Below are 16,239 nucleotides of genomic sequence, written 5' to 3'. Positions count from 1 at the left end.
TATAAGGCGCCACAGGATTCTTTGCTGCTCCAAAATCATTAGTCACTTTTAAAGCTTTTGGCCAGCTTTTCAAGTGCTCAGCAGCTGCAATTTGGGCCAGATTTTCAAAGAGCTCAGCTCCTATATAAGTACATAAATAAAGGGCAGATTTTCTGTAGTATTCAGTATCCAGCACCCTATTGTTCCTTATATACATTGCTACTTCTTGATTCTCCCTCTTCCATTGAAGACCATTCCACCTATTTCACATTATTTCTGAAGGAAAAAAAAAAGACCCCAAACCTTAAATTTGTTTTACATTTTTACATATAGTGTCTCTAAGTTGAAATCCATGTCCTTTAGTTCTAGCTTGTCCAAGAGCTTCAAACAAATCAACAAGTTTAATTTTATAATAACCCATGCTTTAAATACTTCAAGTCACCTTTCATTTGTCATTTTGGAAGCCTAAACAATCCCTGTTTTTTAATCTCACCTCATATCTAAGAATTTCCAGTTGCATTTATCATCTTTCTTGTTCGATGCTAATCTCTCTCCAAGTTAACTACAAAGATGACTGAAATTAGATATTGTACTCGAAGTTAGCAAAGAGTCCTGTGGCACCTTATAGACTAACAGACGTATTGGAGCATGAGCTTTCGTGGGTGAATACTCACTTCGTCGGATGCATGTCACCCACGAAAGCTCATGCTCCAATATGTCTGTTAGTCTATAAGGTGCCACAGGACTCTTTGCTGCTTTTACAGATCCAGACTAACACGGCTACCCCTCTGATACGTTACTCCAAGTTAGGCTAACTAGTGCTTTTAAAAGCAATAGCACAAAATCCCAAGCCTTACATAATATATCCACTCAGCACTACCTGTTAGTCTCCTTTACTGTTCCTGTACACCGGAGTGTGAATCATCAAACCATACCAATGTAAAGTTTGAAGAGACCTTGAAATGCCACCAAGGCTGACAGAGGACCAAGTAAACCTAGATGATCCCTGATAGGGGTTTGTCCAACCCGTTCTTAAAAAACCTCCAATGAAGGGGATTTCATAACTTCCTTTGGAAGCCTATTCTAGAGCTTAACTACCATTAGTTAGAAAAGTTTTCTTAATATCTAACCTAAATCTCCCTTACTGCAGATCAAGCTCATTGCTTCTTGTCCTACCATCAGTTGACATGGAGAACAACTGATCACAGTCCTCTCTATAACAGTCCTTAACATATTTGAAGATTGAGAGTGAAGCTGATAACATTTTTCTTTTCTCAAGATCAAACATGCCCAGTTTTTTTTAACCCTTCCTCATAGGCCAGGTTTTCTAAACTTCTTATTGTTTTTGTTGCTGGACTCTCTCCAATTTATCCACATTTTTCCTAAAGTGTGATGCCTGGAACTGGACACAGTACTCCAGTTGAGGCCTCACCAGTGCTGAGCAGAGTGGACATCTACGTTCCATGTCTCATATACAACACTCTTGTTGATACACCACAAAATATTATCCTTTTTTGGTTAATGTTGTGGCTCCTATTCTGATAGCTGGAGCTATCTTCTCCAGCATCTCCAGAAACACTTCATCATTCTCATCCTGAAGTCATTAAATGTTTCTATAAAGACACGTGGCTCCTTGCCCCTCAATACTTTTCCAGACTGACTCAACACTTCCTCCCATTTGTTTAAATGATTTCTGTCCGCCACTTGTAATTGAACATTACTACCCCACACTGTCTTCATTTTCCATCATTATGAAAACACGTTAAAATCTTTAATTGGTATTACTATTTTTTACTATGTATACAGCACAGCCAAACTCTAACCCAGTCAAATCCATCACCCCATCAAGGCTGTTATTCATATAATAGGCAACATTTCCCCTGACCAAAAAAGGTATTTCCCCATCACATTAATTATATAGCATGTTATATTTGTACAGAGACAATTTCAATGTATGTCATTACTGACTTTTATACAGTGAGCCAGATTCTCGTCCATTCTCCACCCTATGTGTTTATCCAAGGGCTTTATCCTGCTATCCATTACTGTAGAACCTGAGCACCTCACAGGCTTTAATGTATTTATCCTCATAATATCTCTGAAAGATAGAGAAGTATTATCCCTCTTTTTGCAGATGGAGAACTGATAGAGCCCTGCGAGGATACAATTTTATATCTGCAGATGCAGATATTTGTGGATATAAATTGATATCAACAGAGCTGCAGGGCTCCACCGGGAACCACAGTGGCAAAAGCAGCAGCACCACGTCAGGCCGCCACTCCCACGAGTCAGCGCCCCATGCTGGCAGCTCCTCCAGCATGGTTGTACCATCCCCAGCCTTGCCCACGGGGGCACCAGGCTCACCGGCAGCCATCCCCAGCCATCCCCAGTGTGTTCAAGCAGCGTGCATACTCCCAGACAGGAGTCCCTTCCATGCAGCAGTCCGTGTCTTCTGTCTGGGAGCACGCAAGCCACTTGAACACATGAGCACGACCTGGGACAGCTGCCGGTGAGCCTGATGTCCGCCCCAGTGGGCCAGAGGAGCTGCTGGCTCCTGGGAGCAGCGGCCTGATGTGCTGCTCCTTTCGCTGCTGTGGTTCCCAGCAGAGCCCTGCAGCTCTGCGAATACTGATTTGCATCCGTGTATATAAATTTGTATCTGCACGGGGCTCTAAGAACTGAGACACAGACACAGTAACGGCCATATTTTTAAAGGTATTTAGGTGCTGAAAGATGCATCTTTCTGCATTTTTAGACATCCAAACTCCTTGAAAATTCTAGCCCTAAGTGTTCTTCCAGCAACTAACAGAAGTTACTAGATCACAGGCCCTGGTTCTCATGGGAGACTTCAATCACCCTGATATCTGCTGGGAGAGCAATACAGCGGTGCACAGACAATCCAAGAAGTTTTTGGAAAGTGTAGGGGACAATTTCCTGGTGCAAGTGCTAGAGGAACCAACTAGGGGCAGAGCTCTTCTTGACCTGCTGCTCACAAACAGGGAAGAATTAGTAGGTGGGAGAATAATAGGAGGGGGAAAGGAGTCCAGGAGAGCTGACTGTGTTTTAAAGAATCCTTATTGAGGTTGCAGGAACAAACCATCCTGATGTGTAGAAAGAATAGTAAATATGGCAGGTGACCAGCTTGGCTTAAGAGTGAAATCCTTGCTGATCTTAAACACTAAAAAGAAGCTTACAAGAAGTGGAAGATTGGACAAATGACCAGGGAGGAGTATAAAAATATTGCTCAGGCATGCAAGAGTGAAATCAGGAAGGCCAAATCACACTTGGAGTTGCAGCTAGCAAGAGATGTTAAGAGTAACCAGAAGGGTTTCTTCAGGTATGTTAGCAACAAGAAGAAAGTCAAGGAAAGTGTGAGCCCCTTACTGAATGAGGGAGGTAACCTAGTGATTGAGATGTGGAAAAAGCTAATGTACTCAATGCTTTTTTTGCCTCCGTCTTCATGAACAAGGTCAGCTCCCAGACTACTGCACTGGGCAGCACAGCATGGGGAGGAGGTGACCAGCCCTCTGTGGAGAAAGAAATGGTTCAGGACTATTTAGAAAAGCTGGACAAGCACCTGTCCATAGGGCTAGATGCGCTGCATCCAAGGGTGCTAAAGGAGTTGGTGGATGTGATTGCAGAGCCATTGGCCATAATCTTTGAAAACTCATGGTAATCGGGGAAGGTACCAGAAGACTGGAAAAAGGCTAATGTAGTGCCCATCTTTAAAAAATGGAAGGAGGAGGATCCAGGGAACTACAGGCCAGTCAGGCCTCACCTCAGTCCCTGGAAAAATCATGGAACCGGTCCCCAAGGAATCAATTCTGAGCACTTAGAGGAGAGGAAAATGATCAGGAACAGTCAGCATGGATTCACCAAGGCAAGTCATGTCTGACTAACCTAATTGTCTTCTATGATGAAACAACTGGCTCTGTGGATGAGGGGAAAGTAGTGGATGTGCTATTTCTGGACTTTAGCAAAGCTTTTGATATGGTCTCCCACAGTATTCTTGCCAGCAAGTTAAAGAAGTATGGGCTGAATGAATGGACTATAAGGTGGATAGAAAGCTGGCTAGATCATCGGGCTCAACGGGAAGTGATCAATGGCTCCATGTCTAGTTGGCAGCCTCAAGCGGAGTGCCCCAAGGGTTGGTCCTGGGGCCGGTTTTGTTCAATAACTTCATTAATGATCTGGAGGATGGCGTGGACTGCACCCTTGCATCAGCAAGTTTGCAGATGACACTAAACTGGGAGGAGTGGTAGATACGCTGGAGGGTAGGGACAGGATACAGAGGGATCTAGACAAATTAGAGGATTGGGCCAAAAGAAATCTGATGAGATTCAACAAGGACAAGTGCAGAGTCCTGCACTTAGGACGGAAGAATCCCATTCACTGTTACAGACTAGGGTCCAAGTGGCTAGGCAGCAGTTCTGCAGAAAAGGACCTACGGGTTACAGCGGATGAGAAGCTGGATATGAGTCAACAGTGTGCCCTTGTTGCCAAGAAGGCTAATGGCATTTTGGGCTGTATAAGTAGGAGCATTGCCAGCAGATTGAGGGACGTGATCATTCCCCTCTATTCGACATTGGTGAGGCCTCATCTGGAGTACTGTGTCCAGTTTTGGGCCCCACACTACAAGAAGGATGTGGAAAAATTGGAAAGAGTACAGGGGAGGGGAACAAATATGATTAGGGGGCTGGAGCACATGATTTATGAGGAGAGGCTGAGGGAACTGGGATTGTTTAGTCTGCAGAAGAGAAGAATGAGGGGGGATTTAATAGCTGCTTTCAACTAGCTGAAAGGGGGTTCCAAAGAGGATGGATCTAGACTGTTCTCAGTGGTACTAGATGACAGAACAAGGAGTAATGGTCTCAAGTTGCAGTGTGGGAGGTTTAGGTTGGATATTAGGAAAATCTTTTTCACTAGGAGGGTGGTGAAGCACTGGAATGGGTTACCTAGGGAGGTGGTGGAATCTCCTTCCTTAGAGGTTTTTAAGGTCAGGCTTGACAAAGCCCTGGCTGGGATGATTTAGCTGGGGATTGGTCCTGCTTTGAGCAGGTCCTTCCAACCCTGATATTCTATGATTCTATGATTTACCCCAGGTCACACAAGAAGTCTGTGGTGGAGCAGAGAATTGAACTCAAACCTCCTGAATTGCAGGCTAGTGTCTAACCACTAGGATGCCCTTCCTCTCAAAATAACCACTAGAGTGTCCTTTCTCTCAAAATAAATAAAGTAACAAAATACTCACAGATTTCACCTTTCATACATTAGCCATGAGTCACATCTGTCATGCTGCTATTATTTACCTTTCCTCAGCAGCACCATTAAATTATTTAGGGCTTGAACCAATGCTCACTGAAATTGATGAGAATCTTCTATCGACTTCCATGGGCTTTGGATCAGGCCTTTTGCCAATAGTGGAGGCATTCATTCTGACTATGAAGTTTATTTACATGAAAGGCAATTTTTAAAATTTTAAAACAGGAGTTGTGTTAACATATTTTTACTTGTAATTCAAAGAAAAGCAACCTGTAGATTGTTTAGAAATGCACTGACATAGAAAGCACACCTTCTGGTAATGTTATCACAACACCAGATAATGCAATACTGCCAACTCCATATAGGGAGTTAAATCCCCCCAAATCATGAGATTTTTAACATTAAAAAGGTTGGGTTCATTTTATTTGCCTTTTGGTTTTTTAGTCTTTGGGGTCACATTTTCAAGCTTTTCCCACTAACTATGAGAGCTAGAAACTTAGATTAAAAAAAAAGAAAAGAAAAAAAAGAGTAAAAAAGGTGAGAGTTTCATATAATCACCTGACTGGAGCTTTAAGAAAAATATCAAATTTTGTGAGACTCAAAAAATAAAAAAGTCTCAACAAATGGCAACACTGCAATGAGTAAAAAGAACAGGAGTACTTGTGGCACCTTGCTGATACAGACTAACATGCCTGCTACTCTGAAAACTGCAATGAGTGTTTCAGTCATTATCACATGAGCCTACGAAGTGCCAACTAGTAGCACTGCTTCCAACAATGCAGTAAAAATATGGTGGCACATCTGGAGCTTCCCAAACCACTGGCCCATTGTTCTGGGAGAGGAGTTCAGTCCATCCATATTTTTGGCAGTAATTGGTTTGTACATAGGTTTTGATTATCATAATGCAAAGAGACAGATAACTAACTTAAAAGGTTAAAGAGAAGAGTTTACCTGGATCATTAAGAAAATCATCCAAGGAATTCCACTTCTTAATGCCTGAATCAAATGTGCCATTGGTAGAGTTAAATTCGGTGTAGTTCCTGACACACTTATGTCTCAAATTGCCCATAAAGAGCTGGAGGCCTATAAGGGCAAAGACACTCAAGCAGAAAACGGTCAGGATCATCACATCAGCAAGTTTCTTAACAGACTGGATCAGTGCACCTACGATGGTCTTCAATCCTAGGGAGATAAAAGCCAAGAGTTTATAGACTTAGGAGCAGGAACAAAGGTGTAGTTAATTCCTTTTGAGAGCTGAAACTCTGCACAGAAGCTACAGTGCCTAATCAAAGGGTCTATATTACATATTTGCAACCTGATGGCACAAACAAGGCAGAAGTGATTAATCTGAAAACGTAGTTTGGGCCTAATATTTTGGACAAATTTCTTCCTATTTATGTTTGTTCTTCCTATTATTTTTTAAATGAAAAAGCCATTAAAAACAAAGAGAAAAAATATTTGATTGAACTAAAAGGCAAGGAATGAGACATAAAACTGATCATATATAAAATAAAACTGCATAGATGGTATGTAATATTTCAAGTGCATATTCTATGTAAGAGTAAACATATTAAAGATTTAGATAACTGATTTGTCAACAGCATGCTCAAAGTTTCAAAAGTACCTAAGTGATTAGAGCCTAAGTCCCACTGACTTTTGAAAATTGGATTTCGGAGTCTAAGTCACTAGGAACGTTTGAAAATTGTATCACTTGTGATCACATGAAGAAGCATGTGTGTACTGCTTTATGTCAGAACACTTTATGTAATAAGGCCAAATCCTGCTTGCCTTACTCAGGCAAAGAGTCCCATTAACTTCAACTAGTTTGTATAAAATGAGGTGACTGTGAACCTTAGTGTGAGATCAAATATGGAGATATTTGAATGCTACATTATGTAAACAGCACCAAGGAAGATTTATTCCTTTTTAAACGCCCTCTTATTCATCATAAATATCTAGCAGGACTTCCAGAGCAATTGCATGCCAGTAGCAGCTATGTTTTTTAATTAACATTCATTTTTAATGAATATTCAGTAACCAGTAACTAATGCTTCTGGTCCTTAATAACACTAATATGGTAGCATTAAAAGGAATTAAGGTAAAAGAAAAAAAATGCAAAAGAAAGCAGGTAACTTTTTTTTAAATTGGACATATTCATAATGAGTTGACCTGCCCACTGAACATCATCATACATATTAGGTCTTGATTCCCAGGAATTCCACCCCATAGCACTAAACAGCCATGAAAGTTGGATTAGAGCTATATGGGCAAAAAAAAAAATAATAATCAAAAAATGGTTTAAAAAAACCCAAAGCAAAACAGAAAACACACAAGGGTTTGTAAGAAAGCAAAACATTTTTTTGTTCTCTCTTCAAACTTGTTTCACAAACAAAAGGAAATTGCTGTTTCTAAAGCTGGTTGAAATCTCAGCATGGCCAGTGGATCTTGCACTACACAGATCCACAAGCGTAAACAAATTACACTCCTGTGCAGGGTATAACTGTTAACATAGGCCATTAAGTGTATTAATGGAAGTGGAATGGCCATGCAGGCACTACATACTGAAGTACTAGGCTGTAGGAAGGCCATGTTTCCCCATCAACCTCTCTTGGATCCCCTGTGCCAAGCCAGTTTGTGCCATGGTGGGACAGAAAGGGCTGCAACATTTGCCCCTCTGCACACTGGCTTAAAAAAAAAAAGTTGTGTAGAACAAACACTATCCAAGAGCAGATTTTCAAAAGAGCTCAGGGCCAGATTTTCAAGTGCTCAGTACCCACAACACAGCCGTTTTCAAAAGTGCTCCCCTTTTATTTAGGCACCTACATACGAGCCAGATTTTTGAGTGCTCTGAGCTCTTCTGGAAATCTGGCCACTTACTTTGGTGCCTAAATGGGAGTAAAGCTCTTCTGATAATGTTCATTTGGGGCCAGATTAACAAATCAAGAATCAATAGGTCTCCCAATGCGAGAATGTATTTTCCCTTTCTGCGGATCTACAAAAGGTTTGGTTACAGCCCAAATCTGCGGGTTTTCTTCAGGCAACACTCTCACACAAGTCCATGGAGCAGAGTGGGTATAAAGAAAAACAGGATCAGCCTGTTAATGGTTTTAAATTGAACAGTAACAAAACAGCCAGTGAGAAAAATCAATTGTAAATACATTAGAGCAGTTTTTCTAATTGTTTTCTATCTAACTCACCAACATGCTTTGTTTGAGCTTTCATCACTGGCTGCTCTTTACATATACTGCCATTTGCCTTTTTGTAGTTGCTCAAACTTGGGATGTACAACTAAGAATTGGATTTTAGAGGGGAGCTCTAACTCTAGAGCTAACCCACAAAATCTAATCCTATACACTCTCCCCTCAGTAATCCATGTGAAAGTCCTGCAGGACATCCACTTTATTAATATGAATTCAAACTCAGAGTTTCCATCTGTATTACTTTAGTATAGTGATAACACTAGTTAACTTGCCAGATGCCTTGATATATTTTGGCACATCACAAGGTATCTCACACAGAAATTTAGTGTGGTGTATATCCCACCCACTACGTGCCAGTTAGAGACTTGAATCTGCAAACCCTTACTCACATGAGAAAGAAGAATGGAACTCCTTGCATGAGCAAGGACAATATTAGGACCCAACCCTGAGAATACTTATTTACACAGGTAAGATTATATACAACATGAGGAAAGGTTTGCAATTTCAGGACCCACTGCTGTTAATGTTAAGGTCGATTTCTGAAACTTACTCTATCAGTTTAGTTACTATGGTTTTAAACGGAATGATTATCCTCCAGTGTTCGCTTTATATGTTTAATCTGTGCAGAGATCAGGGAACTCCATTTTAGGGGGGTTTTCATTTTATTTATTCATGGGTTTTTTTTAGAACTTACATGACTATGAGCAATTTAGTGGAAAGTGCTTTAGTAATAAAATTATAATTATTGCTTAAAAATAAATTACTCTTATTTCACTATTACTGGTGTATTGTACTGGGTAAAACCATAAGGGAACTTGGAATATTTCTGGCAGGATCACTGTATTTTTGTCACATCTTACAAAATCAAGATGTGGCCAGAAAAGTAACTGTCATTCTCATAGTCACTTGGCGTGTGCATCACTATTTAAGTCACCACTAGCCAAAACGCTATGTACTGGTGCTATGAGGGCTGTGTCAATAGGAATTGAGGGCACTCAGAACCTTGCTGCAGGTGCTTTGCATTTCCCTGTCTCCCTGTTTTCTTTTGTTGTTTTTAAAAAGGTAATTGCTAGATGTATTCAAATTTAGACCACTATTAAATCTTCTATGGAACTAATCCTCCTTTGAAATAATGCCAATGAGAACACTGCAATACAGCTTAATAGAATATACTATTTATAGAGCATTAAAGGCATTTATTTAACTCTTGCAGGTCAAGCACCAAACTGGGCGGCATGCCGCAGAAAGTCTTAAGGCCTGATCCAAAACTCATTGAAGTCAGTAGTCAATTCACATTAATGGACTTTGGATCAGGTCCTTACAGATTAATTAATTAAATATTCTTCTGAATGACTAAATTCTTTCCACACTTTTATGGCCAAATCCTGTTTTTCTCTCTCACATGGGTAGAGCCACTAAGTTCAGATGCTATGGTGTACCTAGATAGAGGGAGTAAACAAGCTGGATTTGGCCCAAAACATTACTATTAATAGTAGTAGAGGTTAACACATTAGAACATCACCAGGGATTAATGAAATAATAAGTATTCAAAAGCAAATTGCAAACCATAAAAAATGCAAGCAACACCAAACAGTGAAAAACAGTCACATCCCCGAAAACCATCTATTCCTCCTATGAAATTTAATAGATTATTAGCATTATTGAGTACATCATCCATACCAGATGTTGGCAATCACTTACTGTACATCAGACACTTTCATGCATATTCCGGGAAAAAGAAAAGAAAAGAAAAACAAAACCACCGAGTGTGACTTGCTTGATGATTGCTATCACTTCGTCTATTCTCATCTCCTGAGATTTGCATAGTTGTCATTACTGTCTCTTTGAGTTACGTGTATGTAGCAAGAAAAGAACACACTCCAATGAGTGTATTACGTTATTAGCCACAGACACACACTACAGCTAACAGGTTTTTACTACCTTGGAAAATGTATAGGACTGTCAGTGTTTCTGCAGATCATCTCTCAATGAGAAGAGTATGATTATTTTCCAGGCTCATCTTATATAAAGACATTAACATGTAACATGTGTTTGCCACCTCCAAGTTTGATTGCTGCCCTCCAGAAGCCTCCCACGGGCTGCCTGCTTCTTGAGTGGAGTATGTTGCTACTACAAAGATGAAATTCAGCCTTATGGAGAGGGCCAAAACAAGACCTCCTGTAACATGTCTTTAAAGTGGGGCTTAAATGGGATTTAAGTGGGATTTAAGTGGTGCTTAGGGTCTTTTGCTGTCACTTCACACATAGGCAAATTTCACGCATAAGGTCTGAAGACTTGTGCTCTGAGCTCTGCCTATAAATTCAGTTCCGAATGATAACCAAAGTGTTATTTACAGTATTTAAGGACCCTATCCAATTCCCAAAGTCAATGAAAGACTCATGCTAACTTCAATGGGAGCTGGATCAGGCCTCAAAGACCTTGAATTTATTTATCTCTGACACCACTTCTCCCTCACATCTCATCACTGAAGCTGAGATGCTCCTGTTGGCAGTGTTTGTACTGCAGGCTCTGCTGTTCATCCTCTGTAGTTGAGGGCTCCTGCTAACGAAGCGTGCTCCTGCTGACAGTGTTCCACAGCCTGAGATTGGCCATTTTCAATGAATATGTTTAATTTATGTTATTTATTAGTTATTATCAATGACTGGAGGGATTTCTCTGCACATAAAGTGCATGATATGAAGTCCACTGCAGTTGATGGAAAGATTTCCATTGACTTCAGTGAGATTTAGGTCAGGCCCAACATGGGGCATTGAGGGTGTTATTGAGTTGCCCAGTGGGCTGGCTCAAGAATTTTAGGAATAAATTTTAAAATTAAATGGACAATGTCTAGTTGCCATAACTATAAGTGAGATTCAAAGTTCTAATAAATAAATAAAATCACCTACATTAAGGGGCTTTATTCCAAAGTGAAGCATCTGAAGTTGATGGATATATATGAGGAAATCAGAGACAAGGGATTTTTTTTTTAAAATGGCACTTGAATTTATTTAATGTAGACAGATTGGGCCAGATTCTCAGCTAGTGTAAATGTAAATGGCATAATATTACTGAAATCTAATGAAAAGATAATTTAACTCAATGGATCCTTTGATTTCAGTGGGTCTACTCCAGTTAGGCACATACTTAAAGGTGTGATTTTCAATAGCACTAAGCATTAAACTAACTGCTCCCACTGAAGTCAATGGTAAAACTGTCATTGTTTCAGTAAAGCAGAGTTAAGCTAATGCTGAGTATTTCTGAAAATCAGCCCCTGAGCACTTTGGTGGGTGGAAGCCTTACATAAGCTCAGGATCTGGTCCATAATTTCAGGAAAGCAATTTCCCCAAGCTCACAAATTTCCGTATTTCCGTAAATAAATAACCAGATGATGCTAAAACGTGATTGGAAATCACCTCAGGACTTTGCAAAAGAGAGTGAATTCCAGCAATCACCCTCCTTATCTGAGAAATAACAAAGGCATCAAAAATACAATGCAGCCCAAGAATGGCATTTAAGATATTACTTTTCATCATTTTTCATTTTAAAATCAACTGTGTGGTAATATTTCATCTCAGCAAAATCCTATATTATTATTAAAGACCAAAACTGAGCTCCAAAATAGACTTCTAAGAATACCTAAATATTTCTTTAAAAAGGATAACTCACCTGAAATTATCCACTAGCACGAGAGCGCTCATGCATCTCTGTTTTACTAGCAATTAAATGGATGCCCAATCATTCATATCTCTCCATTTGTGTAATTTTACATGCTCAAACACAGGTAATCTTGATGGTAAAATCCAAGGGCCAAATTCCCTGCTGGAAAAACTCCATGGAGTTATGTCAGCAAAGTATTCGGCCCCTAGTATCATGATACTAAAATAGTTATAAGAAAGTTAGCTGAGTCTACATCCAGAGGACGAAAAGAGAGAACATGTGTTACTGCATATTGCACTAATAAATTATATTTGATATCTTCTTTCACCAACAAATGGCTCAATCAGGTATTTAATAATACAGACAGGTTTGGGTGTATTTTAAATAATATCTTGTACTCTCCCTCTTCTCATTACAAAATAGATTCTATTTATTGTCTGAAGTCCAAACAAGCTTCAGCTCACTTTCTGATTTCTTAAAGCATCACAGAATTACCACACATAACTCAGCAAAATTGGTAGGCTGTGCTCTGAAGAGGTTCAGGATTGAAGCCAAGATGGAAACTGAAAGGCATCCTGTGAAGATGACTGTCCCTCCAGGTTAGTCTTCAAATTACTGGCAAAAGAGAGAGAGCTCTTTTGTTGTTATGTTTTTTTGTTGTTGTTTTTTTTTTTTTGCTTAGCTATTACTGCCTTACGTGATCTGTAAATCATGGAGCTCGGCTTGCAGTTAAATCACGGCTTTCCCCAGCAGAAATATTTTCACAGTGAACACCCTAATTGTAAAATATCTTAACAAAGCTTTTCTGCTTGTTTGGGTTTACCCTTCCAGGATGACAAATAAAATAAAAAACATAAATGCTACAGGTTTTCAGAAGCCTCAGACCTCTTAAACTACTCAATAAAGGCCAGGTGTTACCACCTTTTCTCACACTGAGTATTAGCTTACTTTGCAAGTAGCTCCACTGACTTTAATGACACTAAGACTGGAGTTAGGCACTACTCAGCATGAGTAAGATTTGCAGAATCTGGCTCTAATTGTACAAGGTGTGTTCTTAAAAATGTGTGCATCCCAACCACAGTATTTATGCCTACATTTTAAGCTCTATGTGGCTGTTGGTTATCATAGCTGATAACATGCATGACCATACATACTTAAGCTCGGTCATTTATTTTGATTTTAGTGTCATAGTGCAAGTGTTTACAATCTACTGGGTTGAAAAATTTCACTACACTTAAATGACTGTGCTTGATTTTGAGCAGTCTTCTTAATTTTTCAAATATATTTAAACATGTAATTGCCAACATCTGTTCAGGATAATCATCAACAGGATCTACCATGCACGGTTTTTGCGATCTTCTCTACCTTGCCATGCAGGTTGTATATTTTTAAACACTGAGGCTGAATGAGACCTGTCCATAGATAACACTTGGCAAGAATGTATTTCCATGGAGCTAGCTCTGAAATGGGCTCATCTCTGAATAAATCACTAATTTGAAACTATTATTAATCACAGTAAGTAATAACAGCTAAAAATGGGATCAAAGAGGTTTTGATTAAAACAACGCTATGGGAAAAGGGGTTAATTCACTAATGGAACTGTGTCAAAACACTGACTCTCTTTGGGATTGTTTCATTGAAAATGTGAAATATCAATTGGGAGAGATCCTGTCTCCACTGAAGTCAATGCCAAAATTCCCACTGACTTCAACAGGACCAGAATTTCAGCCAAGGTTGTGATCTAACATAACCAAAACAGCACCAGAAGAATTAAGGCACCTATGTTTCCAGCCATAAAATGAGTTCAGTTTTTAGCACAAACTTTGACTTGTCTGCAAAGGCACTTGGAAGTTCTAATAAATATATTTGAGGCCATCATTTATTCTTTCATTTTTAATATAAAAATCTGAAGATGTTAATGGAACTTCATTGCCATTTTCATATGGTTCATGAATGAGTACTTTATGGATATGATTAACGATGCACTGCATAGAAAAGCTTATTATACAGTAGTACTCGTTTTAGTGAGCTTTGTCATTTTGGAAACAATTGTGATTCATTTTGCCCACAAAGCAGTACTGAAAAACATATGAAAAACGTCTTCTATTGACAGGTCACATTCCCTACATTCATCCATTCCCAATCAGTATCTATTATATTAAGTCATTTGTATTCACTGTATTTGCTACTGGAAATGGCATGTAGGCTTTAACTGCAGCCTGAGTGTTTAACCTGATTTTCACCTGAAATGACTGAGATTGTTTTCAGCGCCCGAAGTACTCTGAACGTTCGTAAGGCTGAGACATTGCCCAGGTCCACAAATTCAGTTATGTATCTGTAACAAGGGAAAGTCACACACAGACAATGACAAAACGCCAGCAAAAAACAACAGTCAAGGGGACAAGGAGAGACAGAGAGAGAGAATCACTTGTAGCTGAGCGCCAATATGCAAGGATCAGGGCTTCTTACCTGGGATTACTGAAATAGTTTTAAAAGCTCTCAATACCCTGAAAGTCCGAAGAGGTGCAAAACTGACTAGTTTCACAACTTCTCCTACAAGCCTGTAGAATTAAATCACAGTTATTTGGAATTATACAGTAGAGCGTGCTATTGGATTGAATGAACAGGGTATTCACTTGTAAGACTGAATGCATCTGAATGAACAGTACACCCACTTTATAAGGCTGTTCTTATTTGCCATTCTTCCTGAGTATATCATATCGTACAAGATGCTAAATGTTCCCTACATCATAAATCTTACGAATCAGGCATAGCTTTCTTTAAAACTATACGTAGGAGTTGGTTTTAACAGTGCTCAGCAGTGCATATTATACACATTATACCATCTTGTTTCAGATTTAATCCCCTCAGGAATGATTGAAAACTTTAAAAAAAAACAGGAAAATAAATTTCCTATTGTAGTTTTAAAAATTAAGTCTACAATATTCCCTGTAATACTGACATAACAGATTAAATCAATCACATATAATACAAGAGAAAATATCAACGTAAATAACTCCAGGGAATTATTTCTCATATATTGCTTTGGTACATTTCACAACTGATATAAGAGACGATGAGAAAAGTAGTTATTTATTGCCTGAAATTGCAGAAGACAGATTTTAAGTGAGGACTATACTTTCAATCCTGTGGTAATGCATTTCTCATAAAAAATACTGGTCCTGACACTCTACAGCCTTGCACATCATGTTGTCACTGAAACTCATGCAAAGTGAGGTAAAATGTGAGTGTAAATGCTCCTGCTAGGGTAACTAATTGGAGAACTCTGATTTGGGGTTGTTTCACAAACTATTTCCTCCAACCTAGTGTAGTGTATGCAGCCTGTCCACCATCTCACCTTCTAACCTCTTGGGTTCTAGCATGATTATGGGAAATTATATTTGCAAATTTTAGTTCCCGCAGATCCTCTATCCAATGGAATTTGTGTTTCAAGGATGAAGCTCACTGGGTTTTGTGCAGATACCTCTGGAGGGGTTACAGAGCAGCCTCTCCACACCGGCTAATCCAGATTATGACCTGCAATAGCAACACTGGTTCTCTTCTCCAGAGTCTCATGGGAAAGTCTGAGCAAACAGATTTGCCTAATCAGTGGTTCCTCCCTTAGCCCACCCTCAACAGCTCTCTATTCCAGCCGAATGAAGGCTAACACCAAAACCCTCTTCTGCAGCAGGAGGGGGTGTGAAAACTGCCTTCAGCAGCTGCTATTCCATCCCCAATGGTAGAGCCTCCACATTTGTTTGAATTTCATTCTAGCTGTATGTAATTCAGCTCCCCAAATGTCCAGAAATTACAAGTGATCTATGGCACGTGGATGTGGTTTTGCTCACTGCAGATTTGTAAAAGTATATTAATAATCTGTAGATGAGCATATAACCAAATGATACAAGTGATATTGCCTTTTGTTCACAGTATGGCATTTAAAAACTGAAGAGCAAGCCCAGCAAGTGCACAGCGAGTGTAGTACTGTATATTGTATGCTCCCATACAATATGGAAAACAGACCCTGTGTACATTCTGCAATGCTTACTGTTCTATTGAACTAAAAGATGCTGTCTGTATCTATGACCTATACAACTAGTTCCATTATATGCTCAGGAGGGGAGATACTGTAATTTCATAG

At 39.5% G+C, this 16,239-nt stretch overlaps 1 protein-coding gene across 1 annotated transcript in view; it reads right to left on the bottom strand.

Moving 5' to 3' along the window:
- Positions 1-16,239, bottom strand: part of LOC120397007 (sodium channel protein type 5 subunit alpha-like) — a 325,327-nt gene that overhangs the window by 228,924 nt on the left and 80,164 nt on the right. Inside the window, exons 6-7 of the mRNA XM_039522350.1 lie at positions 14,342-14,433; positions 6,193-6,423 (exon numbers count right to left, since the gene is read on the bottom strand). Of these exons, the coding sequence (XP_039378284.1) occupies positions 6,193-6,423; positions 14,342-14,433 (323 nt within the window). The remainder of the gene's footprint in view (positions 1-6,192; positions 6,424-14,341; positions 14,434-16,239) is intronic.

The sequence above is a fragment of the Mauremys reevesii genome, linkage group 2, assembly GCF_016161935.1.
Source record: "Mauremys reevesii isolate NIE-2019 linkage group 2, ASM1616193v1, whole genome shotgun sequence".
Classification (NCBI taxonomy): Eukaryota; Metazoa; Chordata; order Testudines; family Geoemydidae; genus Mauremys; species Mauremys reevesii.
This window is presented reverse-complemented; position numbering and strand designations above follow the sequence as displayed.